Below are 26648 nucleotides of genomic sequence, written 5' to 3'. Positions count from 1 at the left end.
TGGCACAACATCGAGTAAATCAGGCATGAAATTCTCAACGGAAGTGATCAATGACTGCCTTGCCCTTGAGCACTGTAATAAAAATCCTTGGCTGACTAATGTCAATAGATTAACAATGGAAATTAATGCAGATTTCAAATTTAAGACTACAGCACATGTCCTACAGTTTAGCAAAAAAGAACTAGCTATGAAATTAAATTCTGGAAGATGTATTTTAACTTTGTATGCTTTTATTATTACCATTCGAATAAAGCTGAATTTGACTTGACTTTGACCTGTTGATAGTGAACCCAACAATGTGAGGAGGTTCAACATAGTCTGGAGGTGGTTGACAATTGCCAGGGGTGGGCCCACATTCAACAGCTAGTAGTCGCGGTAGGGGAAGACCGGTAATCCTGGCCTTCAGAGATGTCCTGCAACGACTGTCATCACTTTCGTGAACACCCAAAGAGCACTGGTGAGCGCAAAGTGGAGCACTGGGAACTAAAAAAGTATTGGCCCACCATGAAACTCAGGTAGTGCTTGTGGGTCTGCAAGAGGGGGTTATGAAATTAAGCATCCTGCAAGTCCAGTGCCACCATTCAGTCTCCAGGGTCCATGGCAGACAGGACCTCAGCTACCATAAGCAATATTGGATTTATCCTTCCGCAGGAAAGTATTGAGATGTTGAAGATCTAGAATAGAACGAAGGCCTCCATCTTTCTTCAGTACGATGAGGTAGACGGAATACCACCCAGTTCCTACTTCAAAGGCCGGAACCCTCCCTTTGGCCTGCCACGCCTGGAGGAAATATAGAGCTTTGCTTCCAACAGAACTGTTGTGTGATGGCAAGGACACCTTAAAGAGGATTTGCAGATGTGGCCGCTGGAGGGTGCAGGAGACTGAGCTGAGTGTTGCCCCTGCTGTCCTCACAGACTCTGGGAACCACAACCTCGACCACAAAATAGCTGAAAAGCCTGGCATACTGGAGAAGCAGTCTGGTGTTGAGAGACCGAAAACCTCTACCATATCCATAAAGGGGTGAAACCGCTGGTGGAATTGTCTTGAGGAAGCAGGCAGGTTCAGGGGGAATGTAGAGGCTCTGCTCTCTGTTTATAGAGCTCCAAGGCAGAGTCCCTTTTATCCCCAAAAAGATGTGACCCATCAAAAGGCCTGTCCATTAAAGATGCCTGGATGATCATAGAGAAGCCTGTGGGTCTCCTCCAGGTATGGTAGTGGTGAACTACACAGGAGCCCATGGCACGTCCTAGACAATCAGTTGTGCCCAGTTCTAAACGTATTCCAAATTTTGACGAATCGCAGCCATCGTGAACACCCTCTGCATGGCGCCTAAGGGTCATCTGAAAAATCTGTTAAAACCTGAGCCATCGTATCCCAAATGGCATGGGACTAACAGCCAAGAAGACAGCTGGCACTGACAGATCTTAACTCAAAGCTTGTGGAGGAGAAAATTATTTAGCCAAAAAGTCTCAATTTGCTTGGACTAGACGGAGCCTGGTGGTGGGAACTTGGACCACCAGGCCGGAGCCTGGTGGTGGGAACTTGGACCACCAGGCCCTCTGGAGTGCAAAGCAGGGTCGCCAGGTGGAGGGCAAGGGCCAACCAGTCTATTGATAGGCGGTCCAGAACACGGCTTCGCCGCGGGTACCCAGTCTCAGTAATTGACTCACTGAAGGGCAGGAGTGGCTTTGATGGGAACTGGACTAGGTTGCAGAAATTCAGTCATAATATTAGTTTTTACTTCCATGGTTGACAGTTCCAAGTAGAATACTTCAGCTGCGACATCACAACAGCGAAGGAGGCCCTTTTCTCCGTTGCAGGACCCAGGGGAAACACAAGGCTAATATCTGGAGATGTGTCAAGCCCACTGGCATCTGGTAGCTCTTCATATCCGTTGTCCACATCATACTGGGAGAAATAATCATCCCCTTTGTCATAGTTGTCATTCTCCAAATCCATACCAAAAGAGTTAAGTAAAGTCTAGGCCCTACCATAAGTTAAGGAAAAACGAAATGATGACTTACCAGTAGGAGTAGTTTTGAAGCTTGAAGAATTTTCTTGATTCACATGCTGTGCATTACTCCGCCATCCAGTGGTAGGGTCCAGAATGGTCTGTGTTTTTTTTTTATCTTTCCTGTTTTGGTCGTAGACTACCACCAATTGGTGCCAGGTACGTCCTCTGTGTGATGTCACAGCACCCAGGAGGTCGTTGTACGTGGTAGCCATCTTTGGATTCTTTTTAGGTCGAAGCATAGCGTCTCGCTGGCGAGATTTAGTGAAATTAGGATATTTCACCAGCGGGCTTTGAGCCTCGCCCCTCTTTTCCATTGGCCGGCGTCCCTGTTCATGATAAATGGTGGCCAGCTATTGGGAAAGAGCGTCCTGTGACGTACAGTTTTCTCTTTTGTCTGTCCAAGTGGGACGGACTGCCACGACTTACTGCTGGCGTAAAAGGTTTGTTATACTCTTTATGTGTCCAAACAGATGGCAGTCATGGGGGACGGGATGCACTCCTGCATTTCACACTCAACATTTTACTCCAAAGTTTAATCTACCTCCATCTTTATGCATGCAGACTACTAAAGTGTAATGCCCAAACACACTTTCGTGAACATAACACCATTATAAAGCGCTTTTTCGCACCAATCCGTCGCACAGCATTCTCGTGCCTCCTCTGGCAATTTATCCAACAAGTAGACCATAATTTTATCATCTTATCAACATTATCACTCGATCTATCCATACTGTTTTCACATCTTCGCATATTCCTCAAACGGAGTGTTCATGCCATTTTCCAGGTTTCTCACGTTGCCACCGTGTCCATCCGGACCTCTTAGTAAAAACACAAATAAAGCATTCTTCGTTCAGGGCAGTGTTTATTTGTAAAAAAAACAATGCATTTCATGCATTATATGCACTTCATCAGGGGTCACTATAGAAAAGACAGTAAACGATCATCAAATTTTGGAATTCTTTGCTTTACACATATTCATTAAAATTAGCAACTTGTAACAATGCGCAGCTCTACACTATCAAATATACCACTATTTCCTCTTTATTCTCAAACTGCAAGTTAACTACCCTCGCAGCCTCATAATAATATCTATGGTTCTGGGCTTGCCAATCGCATAACAAAACGTTGCCGTAGACCTGACAATCGAGGCTCCAAACCGCCGCTTAACCTTTCCCCTCTTTCCCACTTACTCGGAAGACTTGCAAAGAATTCCACAATTTGATGATTGTTTACTGTCTTTTCTATAGTGACCCCTGATGAAGTGCATATAATGCACTAAATGCATTGGGTTTTTTACAAATAAACACTGCCCCTAACGAAGAATGCTTAATTCGTTTTTTTACTAAGAGGTCCGGATGGACACGGTGGCAACTTGAGAAACCTGGAAAATGGCATGAACACTCCGTTTGAGGAATATGCAAAGATGTGAAAACAGTATGGATAGATCGAGTGATAATGTTAATAAGATGATAAAATTATGATATACTTGTTGGATAAATTGCCAGAGGAGGCACGAGAATGCTGTGCGACGGATTGGCGCAAAGAATCGCTTTATAATGGTGTTATCCAAACAGATGGCCCTCTAAAGAAGATAATAAACCTTTTGCGCCGCAAGGAAGTCCGGCCGAGCCCGTCCAAGTGAGACGGCTCTAAAAGAGAACTTTCTTTCATTTTAGTATAATCACGGCACCCGCGCTTTACTTTCAAAATGTTATAAGTAAAGTGCGAGTGCCGCAATTATACAAAAATGAAAGAAATAGTAGTTTTTTTTATTTCTTTCATTTAGGTATAATCGCGGCACCCGCTCTTTACTTGTAAAATGGTATAAGTAAAGCGCGGGTGCCGCGGCTGCCTAGCGAGAGCTTGTTGGGAAGGCTTTCTGGAAAAGATGGGACTTTAAACCTTCTAAAATCCTCCCATGTGCCTTCCACAATACCCAGTACAATGTTTTGACTCCAGTGCGAGCAGGAAAGGAGCGGTGAGGAGCGGACAAAGGAGGCCGCAGGTCCCAGACCCCACCCGGGTGTCCCATTGCCGTTACAATCCTCCTGCCTCCAGTGTAGGGGAAGCAGGCACATTTGGCCGCTACGCACATTTTTTTTTCCTGTGCACGTTTACACGGCTGCTTCGTGTAGTTTACATGTTCTGCCTACTCTGCCGCGACCGAGGAGTTAACTTGCACTGCTGTTGCTTCTGTTCCCTGCGGGGTATAACGCTGTTTAGCGCCCCCAACTGCTGCGGGTAATGTGGGGGAAGCTTGCGCTGCTTCACACAGCGCAGTGCCATTTCTCCTTCTGAAGGGAAAGTTGCACTGCTGCCGCTTGAGTTGCAAATATACATTCAGTGAGTGGGGGGATCGCAGTGCTGCAACATATACTGGACTTCCATCGGATTGCAAAGGAAGCTTGCACCACGGTACGCCAGTGAAACCAACGCCGTTTGGTACTGCCGCTCTCCTGCTTCTCGAGAGGACGCCTGCACTGCTGGCATTGCCTGTCGTCCATGAGCTTTTAGAAGGTCTCTTTAGAGAAAGAAATACATATTGCAGTATAACCTCTTTCCTCTGCTCCGTAATCCCTTGCAGAAGGGCTCCACTGAGTGCCTTCGGTCCGCCATCCTGCCCCAGGGTGTGGCCGGCCCACGCCTCCCTCCCCTACTCCCTGTCTGTGTGGGTCTTGAGTTATTGTCTGTCGAGCTGCAGCTGAGGATGAACACTTGGGACCTCGTGGTCAAAACCTCAGTTTCCTTGGTTTCTCGGTTGTTGGTACCCACGGGATCCCTACCACCGCAGTAACCACTCGGGTTATCCATGGCGTTTGCTGCTCTGAGTGTTGGTTGGCATAGGTGGGTCCCTGAGGGGCCTGTGTCGACTCGATGCGTGAGCATCGGTGCCCTGGGTATTACTGTGGGACACCTTTGGGCCCACTATAGAAAGCCCTGCCCGTCGGAGGGAGTGTGTTGTGGGGAACCACACGGCCAATGAAATCTTCTATGGCCTCGGTTACATGTCGATGCCCTGCCTCCTTTTCAAATTGCTCTTATAAAGCGTTTTAGTGACATTGTGACAATGTAGCTGCCTTCACTTTGAGCGCTTGGTTGGGTGACGATTTCTTCTTCGTGCCCTCACAAAAAAGAATAGTCAAATGCGAGGCACAGCTAAAAGGGCTGAAACATAACTTGTAAAACATCACTATTTTTTCAAGTATTACAATTTTTTTTATCGCAGACATATGGCACGTGCTTGCACTATTTTAATGAACCATTGCAGCAGCATGCCAAGGCCAAGCCTGTTGGCTTTGCCAGTGCTTGTGCTCTAGCGAGTGTGGTGTGACGTAGGATGGCATCAGTGTCATATGTTCAGCATAGGAAATCCTTCGAAGATTTTTGGGCGATGTTTTGTACGCATTTGTGTACGTCCTGGGCCGTGTGAACGCTGCACCCACGCTCAACCCTTGATAAAGTTTCACTTGACTCGAACTAGTATTGAAAAGTCTTAAACGGAAACTCTCTCGCACAAGTTTGTGTTTCAATACTTGATTCAAGTGTGAACACAGGGGGCGGCCCCAGAAAGCCGACACGAAGGAGAAAAGGCTCTTGCTTTGCATCTTTTAGAGCAGAGCGCTAACAACATTTTACAGCCTGTGCATTTTACACCCTAATGTCTGACACGCACAAAGACAGGTAATTGCTTTTCCACAGTTACCCCTCCATTCATTAGGGGAGCAGACAATTAAATAGGACTGGGGTCCTTTCAAGTCAGCAACGATGGGTGAACTGCACCTTCCAGTCTGCCAGGAAAATGGGGCTTTCCTCCTGTACCCCTCGGAATCGGGCCAACGTAAAGCCCCGAGAGGGTCACTACATCGAAATTCTCTGCAATTTACGGTTTTGAGTGACTTTCGCACCTACGTGCTAACGACCTGCTCTGGGGCAGTCCTGCCTTTCCGTGCATTCTTTGCCGTGGCAGCAGGGGGCTGTGCTTTCCTGATAAAAGGCAGCGTGGCCCCTGGCTCACAAACAGCCCTGTGCAAAAAAATCTGCTGGCCCTTTGGCTAGCAAAATGTTTAAGTCAACCGATACAATACAGAACTTTGATCCACTAGGGCAGTGTCAAGAAAAATTGGCAGAAATATTACTCTAATTTTTGCTTTTTAAACCGTGATGATTAAATTGCTGTTCGGGTTGGCCAAAATACAACAGCAGAAATCATGCTAAATCTGGCCTTGTGAATTTTCTTCTGCATGGGTGGCTCAGCACTTAACAACAAAAAACAAGACAATATTAGTATTTAAAATGGTATTTAGAATAAATATGGGTTATGTGAAACATATTTTATTTAGAAAACATTACACTCCTTGAGAGTAAGAATGAAACGAGCATTAAAAATGCAATAGGTATCGCCATTTATTAAGTTAAAGCCATTTGCTTTGCTATACAATACCATTAGCAAAGCAACGCTTAAACTTAACCAAAGGCGAGACCTGTTGCATTTTCAATGCTTGTTTCTGTATGTGTTCTTAGTTTGTGGTCCTTTATATGGTCATTTAGATGAGTTTAGTAACTCATTTTCCCACCTGTTGTGTTCCTCGCAGGGGAGTTCGGGTGGGTCGCATGTGAATCCAGAAAATTCTTCAAGCTGCAAAACTACTCCTACTGGTAAGTAACCATTTTTTTTTGCAGCATGAATCTTTTTTCTGGATTCACATGCTATGCATTAGATTATGTAGCATTTTCTCCCGTCCTGGGGAGGCTGTGGTTAGAGGAAGACGTGGCGAACAAGTGTGGAGTACCCTTTGTCCTATTGGAGCCTCCTTATTCATTTGAATGACCACACAATAATGTTTGGTAAATGTGTGTGGTGATGCCCATGTGGCTGCAGCACATATAGTGTCCATGGGGACATTGGCCATAAATGCTAGAGTTGCTCCTTTTTTTCTAGTGGAGTGAGCTGTTGGTTGCACCGTCAATTCCTTGTTGGCGGTGGGGTAACATAACTGGATGGTATGGACTATCCATTTTGAGATTGTTGCCTTCTTGTGTTATGTGCATAGGCAACAAACTATTGTTTGGATTTGCGGGTTTGTTCCATTCTTTGAAGGTAATACAGTAGTGCGCTCCTTACATCCAGGGTATGGAGACTTTTCTCCTTTAATTCTGGGGTTTTTGAAGAATACCAGCAGGGTAATATTTTGATCTAAGTGGTATTTGGATACCACTTTCAGCAGGAATTGTGGGTTTGTTTTTAAAAAAATCTTGTCCTTGTGAATTTGCATGTATGGCTCCTGTATGGTTAATGCTTGCAACTCACTTCCTCTCCGTAGGGATGTGATTGCAATGAGAAAGGCCGTTTTAAGGCAATAGGTTCAAGTTCTACTTTATGCATGGGCTCAAAAGGTTTTGTCATAAGTTGTGTGAGCACTGTGTTTAGACTCCACATGGGCACCAGAGCTGTTCTAGGGGGAGCAATTCTCTTGCATCCTTCTAGGAATCGCTTAATGACAGGACTTGTAAAGAAGCTCTTGCATGTTTCCCCCCTGTTGTATGCTACGATTGCTGCGAGGTGTACCTTTTTACTTGAATACTTGATGTGATTGTCTAGGAGAGGAGTCAGATATATGAATACAGTCTCTGTTGTGTTGATTGATTCTGTTTCATTGTTAGCAGTGCACCATGTGGTGTATCGCTTCCATTTAGCGGCATAGCATTTTCTTGTTGTTTGTTTCCTTGCCTCTTTTAGAATTTTCATAGTTTGTTGTGTTAGTTTGAGGTGACCAAACTATGTATTTAGGAGCCAAGCTGTTAGGTGTAGCGTGGTTGGTTCCAGATGAAAGATCTGGCCCTGTTGCATTGTTAATACGTCCTTGTCTGCTTTGAGTTTGATCATCTGTCCCCTAGACAGTTCTAGCAATACTTGAGTACCATGTTTGTCTTGGCCAATGCGGAGCAATGAGAATTAGGTTTGTTCTTGGTTGCCTTGCCTTTTCTAGTACCTTCTGTATTAGGGGTATTGGTGAAAAGGTGTATGCAAATATCTCTGACCAGCTTGGCAACAGGGCATTCCCTTTTGACAGGTGGTGAAGCAATCTCGAGGCAAAGAACTGGCATTTTTTGTTCTGTACTGTTGCAAAAAGGTCTATCACTGGTGTTCCCCAGACATTGAAGATGTGCTGTACGGGCTTGTGTTTCAACTCCCAGTCATGGGAGCAGTTGTTCTGTCTGCTCAGTTGATCTGCTGTAGTGTTTTATATTCCCGGTAGGTTAACTATGGGCAGATACTGCCCATTGTAAGATTTCCTGTGCTAGTCGCTAAGTGGGAAAGACAGTCTTTCATTGAATGCGTTTCTGGAACGTTTTTAGCGCCAAGAAAACAGATTATTTCCAAGTAGTTGATATGTTTTATGGAATCTAGTTTGTTCCATTGACTCCATACTTTGTTGTTTTCAGTGCGCTCCCCATCCATTGAGGGATGCGTCTGTAGTGATTGTCACAAAGGGAGTTGGGTTCCTGAAAGGTCTGCCCTGTGTTACGTTGTTGGATGCCTACCATTGTATCTCTGCTTGCAGCATGTGGGTAACAACCACTAGATCCTCCCAACTCCCTGTGGCTTGAAACCAGTTGTTTGCTAGCTATTCCTGGAATGGGCCCATATGTAGTCTAGCATGAGGGATGAGTGGGATGCATGATGCCATCATGCACGGAAGTTACATAACTATCCTCACTGTCAGAAATTGACCCTTCTGGAAGAGGGTGGTTTCCTGCATTATTGCTTGTATCCTCTTTAGCGTCTGGTATGCCCACGAGTTCTTTGAGTTTAGTCTTGCACCTAGGGTATCTTTTCTGGTTGTGTATTATTTATTGTGGTTTATTGAAAAATCTAGTTTTTGCAGCGTGTGGATAGTTGCCTGAATGTGACTGAGGCAGCTTAGTTTAGTGTTTGCCCTTATAGCCCGGTCGTCCAGATAGGGGTAGACGTGTATTCACCTTCTCCTGAGGTGTGCCGCAACTGCGGCTAGGCATTTGGTGAAAACACGTGGTCTGCCTTTATTTCGAAAGGGAGTACTTTGAATTGATATGTTCCCTTGTGTAGGAACCACAGGTACTTTCTGTGCTTTTGGTTCATTGGGATGTTGTGAGAAAGTGGCTCTATATATACTGGACCAGAATAAGGTACAGTGTGTATAGAGTCCACAAACCCCAGAAGTATAACAGCGGTTAAAGCCAGGTGTGACCTTACTCTCTAAAGTGGTAGCTTGGTCGAGCAGTAAGGCAGTACCAGAGGACAGTGTAAAGCATTTGTTGTACACACTCAGTCAACAAAAGGTTTCACACACTCAAAGACTGAACTCCAGGCCAATTGTTTTCATATCAGAGATATAGTTGTTTTATTTTCAGAACCAACAGGTATCAAAATATACTGTTCCCAATATGAGAGGTGTCAGATGAGTACTTTGCAGAAAGGCAATAAACTTTGTAAACACCATAGGTACAGGGGTTGCAGTAGGCAACACAATTCTACACACAATTTAGCATTGAGCTCAATGGGTTTTTTCTAGATAAACACAGTTGATTACTTTGTAGATTACTTTGGTAGTTCCAGGACTGGATCCTAGATTCAGTCCTGGGGTCTAAGCTGAAAACAATTTAGTAAAAACATCTTAGTTATTGCAGTGATTTTTCAGGAATATAAAACTATTTTAAAAGTTCACACTTAGAAACTTTTCAACAGAAATCTGGCAATGTTATCCAACGGGAGAAAATTCAGGTTGCAGGTAAAGTATGATCTTGTTACTTTTGTAATCCAGTACTGGGCTCCTAGGTCCAGCACTGGGGTCTCAGCTTAACACATGTAAGTAATTACGTTTCAGTATTTGGTATGATTTTTAAAGAACATTTCAAGTTTTCAAAAGTAGACTGAAGAAATTTCACAGAAAAGCACACAATGGATTCCTATGGAGAAAATTCAAGCTACTAGTAAATCAGACTAGGTTTACTTTTGCGGTTCAGTATTGGGCGACAAGATGCAGTACTGGCTTCTCTCCTGAACACAGGTGAGTACTTCGGAATTCGGTTGATTTTATATGAATATTTTAAGTTTTCAAAAGAAGGCACTTTGAAGATTTTTCGAGTCAAACCAGTCAATGTTATCCAATGGCAGGTAAGTGAGTTACCGGTAGCCAGGTGAGTACTCGGCTGGGGAAGTTAGGGTTCTGGGCATAGACTCAGGGGTCCCCCAGGGTCAGGTAGGTGCAGTTGGTTCACCCTCAGCGGCACAGGGGCAGCTGGGTGCAGAGGTAGTTAGGCGGCCCAATGTCAGCCAATGAGGGGCAGGGGGCCTTCGGTTGGTGGTTGGTGGCTAACAGGTCACGCGGCTGTAGAAGCTGGGCTCCTGGTCACTTGCTCAGGGCAAATGGGGAAGTCGGATAGGGCAAAGGTTGCACTGTCAGAGGCACTAGGGCGGCTGGGTGCAGGGTGCTTTAGAGCCGTCGGGTGCTCAATGTTATTCAATGAGAAAGGTAAAAAGGGATCAAAGGCTGCAGACTCGGGGACGGTGATTCTTCAGGTGCGACCATCACTTCGAGAGGTAAGTTGGGATCCTGGAGAAGAGGTAGGTAACCCCAAAGGGAGGCACAGGGAGCTGCAGGGCGCCGGGGTGTCGGGAAATCTTACCCTCGGCTGGTCTCGGTTGGAGGGGTCCCTGGTTCTGAGGCTGCAGGCGTCGTCTGGATCATCTAGGAGGGTCTTTGGGCACTGGACTTCAGGTCCCAGTCGCCGGGGGGACGTCCAAGTGGTCTTGGATCACTCAGGCACGGGCGGGGCTCGGCGGGTGCAGAATGGGCAGGTCTTGAGCTAACTGGCTGGCACCAGGGGTTGGTTGTTGAAGCAGAGCCTCTGCTTCTGGGAGTCACAGTCTTTAAGAGGGTCAAGGCAGGCAGGTCCTTCGGGTGTCCCAAGGTTGCTGTCCACAGGAGTCGCCGGGATTAAGCAGGAGCAGGTTCCAGGATCGACAGGCCGGTAGGGCTGGGGCCAAGTCAGTGGGTGTTGTGAGCAGCTGCACGGCGGGTCTTCTTGATCTTCTTTCTTATCAGGATCTGAGGAAGGAAGGTTCAGGGTGCCCCTAAATACTGAATTTAGGGGCGTTACAGGTACGGCAAGGGCAGGGACCAATAGGTCCCTGTCCTGGGGTAGGTAAACCCCCTAGCCTGCTCCTCTCCGGTGCGAGGGGGGCAGGAACCTAGCAGTGATTGGGCAGTGCTGCCCATCTTCAAGATGGCCGGAGCCCGGGGTCGTGCTTCACCTCATCTCTCCATCTGAGGGTTGGGGTTGGCACAGGCTGGCACACCCCCCTGCCTGACGTAAGGTTTCCCACCAGTCTTCCCGACAGAGTGGGGGTCAGAACTAGTGGGGGCCAGTTGTTGGGTACAGCAAATGGTCTGGAGAAGCTCACAGAGGCGGCATGCCTTTGAAGCTTCCCCTGCCCATCCGGGGGAGGAGACCTAGCACCTCGCCCAGGATGCGCATTGTTGGAGGCCCAGGAGAGCGGGAGGCTCTCCACCCAGGGGTCCAGCAATAAGTCTGCTGTGTGGCAGCCTAGGCAGCCTCTCAGTCCAGATGTGGATTGTAGGTTAGGTTTCAGGGGGCATCTCTAAGATGCCCTCTGGTGCATTTTACTTTAAACCTCACACTGGCATCAGTGCTGGTTTAATGTACTGAGCAGTTTGATACCAAACTTGTCAGTCTTCAGTGAAGCCTTCATGGTGCTGTGGAGTTTGTACTGACGACCTCCCAGCACCATATACTCTTAAATGGCAGCACTGCACTTACAGTGCCCAGGAATGGCCCTGGATACTGTGGGGGCACAGGGCTCATGCACCTGTTCCCACACCACTGGCCTAGGGCACCCAACTAGAGGGGTGACTGATGTATGCCAGGGCAGTGGGGTTTGAGGGCATGGCACACAGGGATGTGTGACATGTCGACTCTGTTTAGTTCTGTACTTGAAACACTCCGCCTGCAAAGGCAGTGTGTGGGTGTCAGGGTACAGGGCCCCCAAGGGTGGCACAATAAGTGCTGCAGCCCTTAGAGTTCTTCTCTGGTCACCATGCCCGGAGTACCTAGGGTACCATTTACTAGGGACTGATAGGTGGCCAGAGATGCCAATTGGGTTTTGTTTCAACACAGCTTTAGGGAAGGAACGCAGGCCCTGTGTACCTGTATGGCAGGATCCCAGGGCACACTCAGTCAAAGCACATCAGCAGTTCAGCAAAAAGTGGGGGCATACCAATGCAAGAAAGATGGCACTTTCTCACAGTCTCCGTCCCGCCCGATCCCCTAGCGATGTCCCTTGGCCGTTAGTCATGGGGTTCTTTTTGATCGCGGCTGACCTTCAAATGACTTTCTTCACACCCGGGTTGCCTTAAGTTGCACCTTGTTCTCGTGGCCTTGTGGTTCCGACGGATGTGTATGGTGTTTTACCTTATCGATCTTCTTCCCTGAGTCGCTCGCCTTCTTATGGGGTTTTCTGAGTCCCCTAACAGAATTTCGACATCCGATCCCTCGTGTGTCGATTCTGCAGGCACTCCTTGGTCTTTATCATCGCTTGTCTTTAAGGGAAGTCTTTTTTGGAGTCTGAGACATCGTGGCATTGAGGGCCTCTCGTTGCTTTCGGCAGTCCTAAGTGTTTTTGGTTGGAATGCCATGCAGGCCTCACAGTCCTTGTCCTTATGGACCTTGAGCAGGCAGGGGTTGCACATGGTCTGTTGATCGAGTTGTGCGAACTTGTGGTGGCATTCGGGGCAACACTTGAAGGGGGTATTTTCCATGGCCCCTACCTCGCCATTTGTCGACTTTGAAGTTCGTCTGTCGTGTTGCTCCCGGAGTACTGCTCTTCTCTTTGGTTGAGGTGTTGATATTCGGTAGAGTTGACTGTAACTTTTTGTTTTTTTCTTTCTATTTTCGGGGGTATCCTGAAAAAAAAACTTTTGAGCTTCCAGACTTACTTCCAGACTCAACGGCAGAAAAAAGAATCTGAAGATTGCTACCACGTACAACAACCTCCAGGGCGCCGGTGGATGTCACAAAGGGGACATACCTGGCACCAAATAGTAGTAGTCGATGACCAAAACAGAAGAAAAAAACCACAAAGACAATTCTTGACCCAACCACTGGATGGCGGAATAATGCTCCAGAAAAGAATTCAAGATGCAAAAGTATCAGAATCTGAGAGATTGCCAAGAGGTGCAAGCTGGTCGCCAGACGCAACTTCAGTTAAGGTGGATTCCTTTCTGAGTCAGATAGTACAATGCAGGCTGTATATCCTCATCTAGCCTCTATACCGGCATCTATACAAGTGGATTATTTGCGCCGGAGCCCAAGCAGGCACAAAAGTTGGTGCTCAACCCGATATGGATCCAAGGAGCAAAGGAATGCAGAGGACCGACTTGCCTCCTGTGGCCCAACTGAAGGCCCCTGCAGTAATTCGGGCCCAAAGACACGCAAAAGGGAGCCAGTAAAGTGCTGAGGATCCATAGTATAGTCTCCTTGAAGGCTTCTACTTGCTGTGACGCCGCCAGTAGACCTGGGAAGTCAGTATGAACCAAGATGTATGTGGCTACGATGGAGTCTGAGTGCGAAACCGGGCAGCATGTTGACACCCTCTCTGGGGTTGGAGAGTGGCGGGAAGAGGCTGTTTCCCACTTGGAGTTCTTGTGCTTCTTTTACTTACCTGAAGACTTCGTCCGCAGGAACAGGACCATTCTTTTGACTTAAACTGGATATGGCACGGAATCGTCTTGTGCTTGACAACTTTGAGCTTGGCTTACCATCCCTGAATGGCCTTCAGGTTCATCTGAACGCTGTCCTCACACATATAAAAGTGGCCCGACCCTAAGCACCACTAAACAGACTTTGTGCAGGTCAGTCCCAGACATCTGTTCACAACAAATCCCTGCAAGGCTGGAACCCTGTAGTTTTAGAGGGCGACGTTTCATTTGCACACTGAAAACATCTTGTGACAAAAAATCTGGTCAAAGACCAGGGAGAAGCTCAAGATCCCCATCTGAAGCCTCGAAAGACAGGAACTGGCATCAGCATAACTGGGTGGGGCATATATGTGGATTCACATGTCACTTATGGAGCGGAATGAAGTCTGTGCAGAGCTACATAACACCACCTACCTGCGCACAGAAGGTCTGCTGAAAAGTTTGCAGATTCAGTCTGACACCTGGGAAATATTCACATGGTGAGGAATCTGCGATTAGAAGTATCCATCCGAAAAAAAATAAAAGAATATACTGAAAACGATTGAGCCTCATGAATGAATAGGCATTACTAAGGAAGACTAAACTAAAATATTTACATTTAAATATATTTGTCTATTGGTACTGGACTACCCATATATTACACCAAGCAAATTTACTACTACACTCGGAATGTGGGCATTTCCCATCCATTACACACCCTATGGTTCAGCACACCACTAAAAAGGTACTTGAAATTAACATAAGCAGAATGGCCAACAGCGACTGACACCCAAGTAACTAGCTCACCTCACCCAGGTTGTTACAGGACACCTGTGACCTAACAGATAAAGAAAATAATACAAAGTGAGGTGAATAATAACCTCAGATGCATCGGCAAAACTAGGACTGCTGCGTCACTGGGGTGGGGGGCACCTACAGTGCCAATGATTTAAAAGTGACATGTAGAAATCACAATAGTTGTATACTGAGTAAAGTAATGTACAGGGTAAATGATCAACTTGCAATGTTTAATAAAATTTGAGGACACTTGAAGTAACAACCTGATAGGGGGCAAATGTAAACCATGTAAAGACAAGACAGCTAAGCGAGTTGAGGAGTGGACACTGAGGTGCAATGACTTCCTTTCATCCTTACTCTTTCCTACCCTCAGGTACAAAATAAAGTAGGGGACCCAGATTCCATGGGTTGCTTCATTCTTTATCCTGCTATTGCAACTATTTATCACATTTAATGGTGTTGAACCTCACATGGTTTACAAGCATAATATAAAAACATATATGGTTCATCAATCCCCTTTTACAACCCTTCCTCTCCACTAAAAGTTAAAGAATGAGCTACAATAAGTAATTATGCAAAAACAAGTGTGATATTTTTGCATTGAAGTAGTAATAACATCACTAGATAGCACAAAATAAAACCTAAAACTATTGCTTTACTTTACTCCCTTTTCAATCACTTCATCTGCAATGTGTTGTTTACGTAAACTCACCATTTTTCAGGACTTTGGTCTCTTGGGGGTACCAACTCTCTGTAAAACTGTATGTCACTATGTTGGAAATGCATACATGTATCTTGCAAGCACAAGAAGAAAAAGAACAGATTACCATTTCTAATTTAATCCCGCTCTGCAGAAAGAATTTCCAAACTTCACAATCACTCCTTTCGGACATAGTCATTGTACTCATTGGTTAAAAGCTATTCATAATTTAATTTGGTCATCTTGATCAGGGTTTTCAGCAACTCTTCCTTCTGTCTTTTAACTGTGGCATAGACTGAAATTATGCATGAATGCTGTCTTTTCCAACATTGCTGTTGTGGAGCTAGCTTTCATGTATGCTTTTAAATCCACAACTTAAATTTCAAATGTCCTAGATATTTCTGATTTTAGGTTTCAGGCTCTCTTTTGACCTTCTCCCCGTTTGACGACACTTGCAAGATTATGCATCAAAGGACCAAGTTTTTACGGTATAGTTTTCTTCTTGTTGCCTTCACATCCGAGTATTTGCTCAGATACTTCAGCCCTCTTCCCGATTTCCCTATCTCCTCGCCTGTAGTGTCTTGCAAGTTATAAATTATAGAACCCTTCAGGCTCCTGATAGTCTTTGCAACTGTGACGTAAGCGTAGTGCAGATTGCAATGAAGGCTGGTTTAGAAGGATAATGTTACTTACCCAGCAAGCATCTGTTCTTGGCATGTAGAACTGTAGATTCACATGCTTTGCATACTCCTGCCATTTAGTGTTGGGTCCGGATCTTCGCAAGCTGTTTTTTTTCTAAGAAGTCTTTCTTAGTCACGAGGTAAGGTGACTCCTCCTTTGGGTGATAGTGTGCATGGTCATAGACTCCATTGTTAGATTGTTTTCCCTGCAAGAGGGTGAGAATGGAGTAAGTAAGTAAAGTATAGAGATGTCCATGCATATGAATGTTTAATTAAGAACTGCAACAACTACAGGTATCCGGAGAGACGGGTGGGGTTATGTGAATCTACAGCTCAACATGCCAAGAATAAATGCTTACTGGGTAAGTAACATTATTCGTTTGAGCCATGTGTGCTGTAGATACACATGCTTTGCATTGACTACAAAGCAGCATACTCCAAAGCGGTGGCTAATTTGTTGATGTTGCAGTTGTCTGAAATAGTGTTTTAAGTACTGCTTGGCCTACATTAGCTTGTTGACATGCTAACACATCTACACATCCAGAGATGTGATTTGCAAAGGATTTGAAGGTGGAGAAGTTAAGGGAATCTTAAAATGCATGTCATCAGGAAGCTTGTGTTTCTTAGGAATTTTAGTATGAATACGGCCTGTTTCAGTATTAAAATACAGCTTCTTTTGCTTAAGATCATTTTTCGGTGGAACAAAGTCCATATCCAGCCACGAAGAGGCATCCTTTGTTTTCGGCGCCGACGTTTTTAGTGCCGGCGTGGGCTGGCCTTTCGGTATGGAAGATTTTGGGTCCAGAGGATGTTTCGATTTCGGCAAGGATTTCAGCTCCAAGCCAGTTTTGTGTTTGGAGCTGGAAGGTTTCGGTTCAGAGGAGGACTTTTGACGACTCGGTACCGAACTGGAAGGAATGACTGTTTCAGAGCTGAGCCAGTAGGAGGGACGTCGGAAACTTAATCTCGTTGCTGACCTTGGCCAGAAGGCATAGGTGGTGCAGAAGCCTTATGCTTTTTGTGGGTGAGCTCATGGAGCATGGGGGTCTTCGGTACTCATGTCACCTTGTCCCTGCTGCAGTTCTTCGGCATTGAGGTCTATTCTCAAGCTCCGGTTTGAAGTCTTGCACGGAGAAGGCTTCTTCCTCCTCTGCTGCTGATGCACCAGCATCTTCCTGAGCGGATTCTTCACCGAAGTTGTCCGGTGTATGCTCGATGTGTTTGACGCGGCATCTTCAGACATCGAGCCCGATGATCGCGAAGAGTTTTCTTCGATTGAAATGATCTGCAAGCATCGCAGTCTTCTTCTTTGTCCTCTGAAGACGAGCACAAGTTACACACTTTGTCTAAGTCAGTGCGTGGATACTTCGCATGATACTGTGCACTGATTCTGAATGGGTGTCCGATCCATCCAAGGAGAGCTGAACCGACGTGGTTAGGCACGAAGGCCGTCCACAAACCTTTCCGATCGATCAGTAGATTCCGAAGCGATACGCGGTGAAGTGGGAAAACGCGTACGAAAACAATATCGTAGAGAGGATTGCGCATCGAAGGGAACTGAAGAACAGTTTCGAACCGGAGCGCAGCAATACACGGCCGAAAACAATGGCGGAAAAAAAAATATCTAACAATGGAGTCGATGCCCATGCTCACTATCACCGAAAGGAAGTCACCTTACCTCGTGACTAGGAAAAGGGTAAGTAAGGTACACATTAAGAATAACATGTGCTCACCCCCTTGGCAGCTTGGCAAGAGCAGTTCGACTTCTACCAGAGGCAATGTGTTAAGTATTTGTACATGCACACAAAGTAACATAGTGAAAACACTACTGAAGTACTCCACACTAGTTTATAAAAATAGCCAATATTTATCTGAGTAAGACCTGACCAACATGACAAAAATTCAACATACACCAATCACGTTATGGAGTTATCAATATTAAGCAAAGTTCTAGTTTTTAGGCAACAATAGCTCCGACTGGGGCTATGGAGTTGCGCTTGACCAGGACAAATCCACAAGCTCAGTCCGAGCACAAGGGAATGCAGGCCAGATACACGAGTCGGGCAGGCCACGCACAGTACCTTGAATATGTTAACAATCCACGATGATGAGGCGTTAGTTCTGAGGTGACCAGTGATGCCTACTAGAATCCCACAATGCATCTGGACAAAGACTTGGTCTCAGATTGTGATTTCCCTCCAACAGGTGAGCGAAAAAGAGTGAAGCAAAGCAGGGCAGTAAAAGTGTGCAGGTGCATTGTGAAAAAAAATGCAATATAAAAATACAATCTAAGTAATGTGAAGCATCCGCTCTGTTCCTGGGAAGTTGGAGAGTGAATGTGAATCTACAGAACTAAAAGCTACAAGGAGATAGCTAAACAGTAAGTAAAAATTGTTCATCTGTAGCATGGGTAACCAACCGAAGGTCAATTGCTCTGCATAGACTGGAAAGTAGTGCATTCCCACTACACCAGTGCATGAGGCAGACTATTAGAATAATGTTTTAGGAACTGTCTGCTTGACCTGTGCTAAATCGGGCATAAATGTCTACACTAATATTTTTTAACCTGTGTGGTGAGGACCACGTGAAACCTTTGTAGCTAACTTTGAGTGCTATGTTTCCTAGGATGCCATGGTGGATCCCTTTTTTTGGGACTGGTGTCCTTGGAAAGATCACCTGTTTGGGGCAAGCCATTAATGCTTGCATGAAAGCTACAATGTTTAATGTGTAGGTGTGTAAGCTAACCCTATTTCCTGTACGTTTAACAGGTAGAAAATGATGTCTTTAACTGAGGATTGCAGAGATGGTGTATTTGTAATCAGACAGGAGTGGACACATTGTTTACATTTTGCTGCATAACACATTTGAGTAGCAGGTTTGGGATCCTCACTCAAAATTAACATACACATACAGAGAAAAACTGTCCCTCTTAGAAAGGCTACTTATATTTTAAACATTAAGTCTGAAGCAACTAAATGCTCATGGGATGATTTTTCAGCAAGTAGTAGGTTTCTCTTCTGCAAAATTAATCTAAATCTTGCTATCCATTTTTTCAATCTATTTTTCTTTTAAACTTCAACTTTATGATGTTCTCAAAAGTTATAAACCGACTTTTCAAATTCTGGAAATTCTAACTTTGTACACTTCTCAAAACACATGAAAGTCTCTTCCCTAAAAAAGATTCATACCACATGAAAGGATGCATTTATTTAACATTTTCTATTACTGCTTGAGTTACAATCATGTTTGCTTCTTTTATTGTAGAGAAGCACAAGTTACTACTTGTGTAACGATATATCTGTAAGAGGCATTAGTAAGTGATAGATTCCTTAGCTTAGAATATCCCCAGGCGTCAGACTGGATCCGTAAATTTTTGCGTAGCAGTACCCTTGCGCATCGGTAGGCGTCGTCTGCGGCTCCGCGTCCGCCGCCTCCGCGTGCTGACGTCAGTTCTTAGACAAAGTTTTTCCACGTCAGAAATGCAGAGCCATGCTAAAAACCAACACTGGTGCCATTGAAACTAGGGCCCTGTAAGGGGATGACCTTAACCCTAGATATCGGTTCGCAGAACGGGGAGGATGGGTGGGTCGGTAAGGAATCTATCACTAACTAATGTCTCTTACAGATATATCGTTACACAAGTAGTAACTTGTGCATCTGAAAGAGACACGTTAGTGATAGATTCCTTACCTTAGAATAGATACCCCAGCAATACCAACCCCGGTGGTGGGTCTGCGAACCAATAATCACACCAGAAAGTCCAGGAGGACGGAACGGCCAAAGAAGCCATCCCTCCGGACTTGGCTGTCCAGGCAGTAGTGTCTTGCGAACGTGTGCAGCGAGGCCCACGTAGCTGCCTGACAAATGTCCTGCAAGGGGACTCTTCGGCCCAGGGCAGTAGTAGTCGCCGTGGCCAGAGTGGAATGGGCCCTCAGCCCAACAGGAGGTTCCTTTTTAGCCAGAGTAGCACGCTTGGATGCACAAAACGATCCACCGAGAGATGGTCCGTTTGAGCACCGCCCGTCCTTTCTTAGCGCCCACGTAACCAACATAGAGTTGGTCATCCACCCGGAACTGGCGTGTGCGATCCAAATAGAATGAAAGCGCACGTTTTGGGTCCAGACGGTGGAGGCGCTCTTCCTCCTTTGAGGGATGCAGAGGCGGAAAGAAGGTGGGCAAGGTGATAGACTGCCCGATGTGGAAGGCTGTGACTACCTTGGGCAGGAAAGAGGGTTTTGTCCGCAACACAACCTTGTCTGGATGGACAGAAAGGAAAGGAGGTTTAGAGGATAGAGCCTGGAGCTCACTCACTCTCCTGGCAGAGGTGATGGCAACCAGGAAAGCAGTCTTCAGAGTAAGAAGGCGGATAGGACAGTTGTGAAGTGGCTCAAAGGGAGCGCACATCAGAAAAGTAAGAACCAGGTTCAAGTCCCACTGAGGCATCACAAAGGGAACAGGTGGAAATGTTTGTGTGATGTCTTTCAGGAATCGATTTACAATAGGGAACTTGAACAAAGATGGTTGATCAGGCAGCCTTAGGAAGGCTGAAAGAGCAGAAAGATAGCCCTTGATAGTGCCCAGAGCAGAGCCCTGCTGGGCAAGAGAAAGAAGGAAGAGAAGAACCTCAGAAAGAGGCAGAGAGAGGATCCACAGCCTTTGCTGTGCACCATGCCACAAATCTGTTCCACCTGCAGGCGTATACTGGCTGCCAGTATAATTCATGATCTCGACATCTTTTGCTGATATACAAAATTATGGTGTACTGAGCTTAGGTGTTCTAACCCGAGTCCGAATATACAACCAGTATTGTACAGATTTTTTGTCTTACAGTTTTTTCTGTCTTTGTGTTTCAATCTTGCTGGCCAATATTGAATGTTATTTGAACAACATTTTATTGTTTTATCTGTGTTGAGTGGTTCCCTCTCGTCCACTTCTTTTAAAAATGTTTTTGTATTTTCAATAAATTGTAAGAATTCTTCATATAAACCTGTTTTTAGTTATTGTTCTTTCCTGACCTTCTGGCTTAGTTCATTTAATACGCTCAAGGGAACACTTTGTTTCATTGCCAGAATGATGTTACAGACTTCAGGAGGCAAGTCAAATAGCCTCAACTGTCGCCGCTCAATCTCCAAGCATGGAGGTGGAGACTGGACAGGTTCGGGTGGAGGACCGTCCCCTGCTGCTGCGACAGAAGGTCCTCCTGAAGAGGCAGACGAACCGGGGATCGACTGACATACTGAGTAGCTCGGGATACCAGTACCTTTGTGCCCAGTCCAGAGCCACAAGGATGGCTTGTGCCCGGTCGCGCTTGATCTTCTTCAGCACTCTGGGCAGAAGTGGTATAGGCGGAAAGGCGTACAACAGACCGCAACTCCACTCGCGACGAAAAGCGTCTCCGAGAGAGTGCCGTTTTGGAAATTCCGATTCAGAAAAAGGGGTGGTGATGAACAGAGTGTCTGAATTGAGCAGACCACTCTTACCCAGTCCAAAGATCAGGGCTTGATCCATCACCGTTATTTATCTCACTGCCCCATCCCAGCTCAGAACCTGGCTATATGCAAATCAGTCTGTCCCTGGCCCAGTGCATCATGGGAACAGGGCAGACTAAACTACCAAGCCAATTCTTCACCAGAAAGGAGACAAGCTACCGGGGACCGGTTTCTGGCATTTCAGCCGTCTTCGGCCCGGCTTGCTTGAATCCTGATGGAGCAGTGAGAAAGGGACTCATGTCTGAGTATACCCTGCCACACCTATAGTGGCCAAAAACGATTCAGAAAAAGGGGTGGTGATGAACAGAGTGTCTGAATTGAGCAGACCACTCTTACCCAGTCCAAAGATCAGGGCTTGATCCATCACCGTTATTTATCTCACTGCCCCATTGAAATTCCAACGCGCAGAACTGATAACATTGCACGTTCTCTTCTGTGGCGAATAGATCTAACCAAGGTTCTCCCCACTGCAGAAAGAGACCTTGCGCCACGTCAGAGTTCAGACGCCAAGGCTTGAAACCTGGCATCCCCAATCGGCACCGTCCGGAGTCGCAAGACTCAAGAAAAATGATCAAAAGGGATCAAAAAATCTAGTCAAAAAGTGACTAAAGTACTGCTTTTTCCAGATCTGCGCTTGCTGGTGCGGAAAAAAGAAGAACAGACGTCAGCATGCGGAGGCGGCGTCTAAGTACTCCGACGACGTCATCACGGCGCCCACGGAGCCGCAGACGACGCCTACCGACGCGGAAGGGAACAGCTACGCAAAAATTTCCGGATCCAGTCTGTCGCCTGGGGATATTCTAAGGTAAGGAATCTGACACTAACGTTTCAGATATGGAAAACTTGTGCACCAACATTAAACACAAAGATTTCAATATTGCATATGTTTCAAATTGCCATATAGTACACTCTGATTCTTTGATACAATACTTTAAAAAAAATTAGCTTTCGCCAATTGAAATGAAGAAAAACATGCAATTGCAAATATACCTAGAGTAAAATTACCTTCTTCCAGAATTTCTGGAATTTTCATTCTTGAAAGATGAGCAAGTAAAAGAACTCTGGCCTTTAAACTATAAGGGCAAGTAAGTGGGGGTTCATTCTTCTTCAAATTAATACTGCCAATCTCTCGGATCAACTAAAATAAAGAATAAAAAAACAGAATTATCTAACATGCCTTACAGAGACAAATAAAGGCAAACTTAAGGCACATTCAAACAAACCTGGGGGATTAGAATGTTGTCAGTGGGTTTACTTGTAGCATCCTTATTGTACTGAGGGTCAAATTCTGAAGCTCCAGACAAAACCATAATAAGACCTAGAATGACAAAGAATAAGTTATTCATCAGTGATCAGTAGCCTACCTTACACACCAGTTGCTAAATTCCAACCATTAAAATATATATACAGACCTAACTAAATGTTTGCTATCGACAATGGGCCACAAATTGTTACAGCAGGAGCATTAAAGTTTCATCTCACACATGCCAATGCATTTTACACGGCAGGGCAGCAATCCTATTTGCTGCACTCCCAACGGTTTTGATTCTAGGGCGGGGGTTCATCTAGGAAGAAAATAATATCCTGACTATAATTTGCAAGAAACAACAATAAATGTCAGCTTATCAACCGATAGTCCATTTACCTTCCCTATTTCAGTCACCTCCTCTTCTTTCTTTGCTACTGAGCACAAAGATACACACAGGCTTAAGAAAGGTGATCCCTGCCAGCCACGACGACTAGAGGAGTTCTTCATTCAAATTTCTCTGCCATTTATTACTTCAGAGTAAATCATTTTATTAGGACTGTATAGTAATATTATCATCTTTTATTCAATGCCTATCAGTGGCAAAAATTAGAGACTTAACTTTGCCCCAGCTTAGTTTGACTGGTAGAGATATTTTAATGAGGTTCATAAAATGGAACATCAGATTGGTATTGCATGTGACACTTTAACAGTTACTCGTTATTGGAAGCATTTGAGCAACTACTCAATTTAATAACAACCTCGAAATGCCCTTCTATAACTCCTTCTGTGATCACCTTTTCTTTAATTTTTTTCTTCTCCTTCCCACTTTATTCCTTCTTTTTTCTCATTATATTATGTTTGATTTTCTTCCTAGTAACATTTATGATTGCGATGGATTAGGATTCTTTGATGCTCTCTAATTACAAGATTGCTCCAATAAAAGAAAGGTCTTGTTGTAAGCCATAAGCTTAATGTGAAAGGTATGCACAGTACTAAAAGCAGTGTAGATAATCTTAAAACAGTTTTTAGACGCAGAAATTTTGTATTTAGGCAACCACATTTCACAAGATTAAAAGTTGAACAAAATGTCTATCAGCCTTTTAGTAGGTAAGCATGGTTATGTACTTTGAGGTCCACATGATCCAGTACCTTTGTCAGGACTTGGGTACTCTAAAGAAATACTCAAAAAGTCGATGACACTGCTCAGTAGTTACTAGGGGTTGATTTACTATATAATAATTAACCATGGTTTCTTCTTTGTATTCTAACTTTTTTTATGTCAAATGCTTTTTGGCAACAGTTTATTCTGCGTGACAACTTCCAATTGAGCAAGATCTTTGTTTCTGCTCCTTTTGGAACGAGGGATTTTGAAACTATGAAAAAGGATATGTCTGGTCTGCCCGTTTTTTGAAGAAGCACAATCAACATCACAGTGGAATGGAACTTATGTGTGCAAGTACTGATAAAGAAGATGGATCATACAAGTAATACACCTGAACTATGGTACTCATCTACCTTTGTTTGCCTAACAAATTACTGCCATGCCACTGAGGAGCAATACCACCCATGGTAAGAATGGAGTGGTTTATAAGCAACTGAAACACATTTAAAAGGAAGGTACCCGGAAGGTATCCTGTGGCTGAGCAGGCGCGTGTTTAGGCATATCGAGGGCCTAGTGGTACTACTCAAAAAGCCAGGTCTTCAGCTTCTTGCACAATTGAAAAAGTACTGAGGATGTTCTTATTTGTAGCAGCAGGCCATCACATGCTTCAGAAGTGGTGAAGGAGAAGGCTCAACTGTTAGATCTGGCTTTCCGTATTCATGGGATTTGTGCAAGTAGGAGTCAGAACAAGAGGATGTTTCTTGAAGGTTTGTGAAAGCAGATGCAGTTGTTGAGGTATGCTGGGCCAAGCGGTTATGTAATGCCTTAAAAGTGTAGGTTAGGAGGCTGAATTTTGCCTGTTTGTGAATGGGGAGCTAGGGGAACTCCTTAAGGTGTGGTGTGATATGTGTGGCATGGGAGCTTGAAAGAGATTCTGGCCTTAGAGTGCTGAATGGTCTTCAGCATTTTGGTGAGTTTTTATTGATACCTGCATGTAGGGTGCTCCCATAGTCCAGCTAGCTTGTGACACCGGATTGGGAGCTATCTTCAGGGTATGGAAGCATGAGGCGATGACAGCATTGACTTGGGTGGTCATGTCGAGTTGTGCATACGGGACGATGAGAATGCAAGAAGCCATCATCCCGATTAGCTGCATGAACACTTGCGTTGGTATTGAGTGGTGAGGCTGAAATGTTGCTATCAAAGCTTGTGTGGTAGCAATCCTGACTGGGTTGGGGTATGCTAGAGCTTTTGAAGTATCTATTGTAACCCCTAGATACTATTGTATGCTGGAGTGTTGGAGATGGAATTTGGTGAGGTTTACCATGAATCCCAAGTCGTGAAGCAGTTGGATTGTTGTGTGTGTGTGTTGCATACAGCTGCTGTGTGACTTGGCTTTTATGAGCCAGTCGTCCAGATAAGGAAAGACATGAATGTGCTGTCTTCTTAAGTGGGCCGCAAATACGGAGAGGCACTTGGTGAAGACTCTGGGTGCAGTAGTCACCCCAAACGAGAGGACCTTGAATTGGTAGTGTTGATCATCTACCACGAACCTGGGATATTTCCTTTTTTGGAATTAGGAAATAGAGGGAGTAAACCCCCGTGCCTTGGTGAGGCAAAAGTTCTATTACATGCTTTTGTAACAGAGAGAGAACCTCTTGTTTGAGAAGTGGTAGATGTTCCGAGGACATTGGACGTTGTCTGGGAAGAATGTTAGGGGGGGTTGGGGGTAGAGGTGAGTTCCAGGCAGTTACCATACTGGATAATTTGTCTTACCCACTTGTCTGTTGTGATTAAATTCCAGACAGGTAGGAACTGTGAGAGATGTCCCCAGACAGGAGTGGGATGATCCGGGGAAGTGCAGGGAAGTCACTGTTTGGTGGTAGGGGAGGTCCGGTTATTGTTGCCGGGACCTCTTCCCTTACCATGGTTTCCTCTCTAGCCTCCGCGAAAGTATCCTATGGAGGACGTTTGAGTAGGGCTTTTATAGGATGAAGAGGGATGTTCTGAGCCAATGGTTTTGGAGCCAGCTCTGTAGAAGGAGCGGCGATAACAGCCTCTAGGGGAAGGAAATTATAAGGCCCCCATGGACTTTTGACTGGGTGTGAGTGTTTGATTGATTCAGATGCTCCGTCCATCACCACCCCCTTTCGTACAGCTTTTAGCCGCCATGAGTGTGGCAGGGTATGCTCAGACGGGAGTCCCTTGCTCACTTTGCCACTGGATTCAAGCAAGCCGGGCTGAAGACGGCTGGAATGCCAGAAACCGGTCCTCGGAAGCCTGTTTCCGGTCCAGGGAAGACATGGCTTGGCAGTTCGGGCTGGACTGTTCCCATGAGGCACAGGGTCAGACTGATTTGCATATAGCCATGTCTGAACTGGGGTGGCAGAGTGGGCTAAAGAACGGTGATGGATTAAACCCAGATCTTTTGACTGGGAATGAGTGTTTGATTGATTCAGATGCTCCGTCCATCACCATCCCCTTTTGTACCGCTTTTGGCCGCCATAAGTGTGGCAGGGTATGCTCAGACGTGAGTCCCTTGCTCACTTTGCCATTGGATTCAAGCAAGCCGGGCTGAAGAATGCTGGAATGCCAGAAACCGGTCCTCGGAAGCTTGTTTCCGGTCCAGGGAAGACATGGCTTGGCAGTTCGGGCTGAACTGTTCCCATGAGGCACAGGGTCAGACTGATTTGCATATGGCCATGTCTGAATTGGGGGGCAGAGTGGGCTAAAGAACGGTGATGGATTAAACCCAGATCTTTTGACTGGGTGTGAGTGTTTGATTGATTCAGATGCTCCGTCCATCACCACCCCCTTTTGTACCAAAGATGACTTTTTGGCACCAGAATTGGGTTGGCTCGAATCCGAGCCGGAAGGC

The 26648-nt window shown here is 45.4% G+C and overlaps 1 protein-coding gene across 1 annotated transcript in view; it reads right to left on the bottom strand.

The window, feature by feature from the left end:
- Positions 1–26648, bottom strand: part of SEC63 (SEC63 protein translocation regulator) — a 611233-nt gene that overhangs the window by 280409 nt on the left and 304176 nt on the right. The window contains exons 9-10 of the mRNA XM_086926685.1: positions 22643–22737; positions 22425–22557 (exon numbers count right to left, since the gene is read on the bottom strand). Coding sequence (XP_086782811.1) covers positions 22425–22557; positions 22643–22737 — 228 coding nt within the window. The remainder of the gene's footprint in view (positions 1–22424; positions 22558–22642; positions 22738–26648) is intronic.

The sequence above is a fragment of the Lissotriton vulgaris genome, chromosome 6 (assembly GCF_964263255.1).
Source record: "Lissotriton vulgaris chromosome 6, aLisVul1.2, whole genome shotgun sequence".
Taxonomy (NCBI): domain Eukaryota; kingdom Metazoa; phylum Chordata; class Amphibia; order Caudata; family Salamandridae; genus Lissotriton; species Lissotriton vulgaris.
Note: the sequence above shows the minus strand (reverse complement) of the source record. Positions and strands in the feature narration are given on the sequence as shown.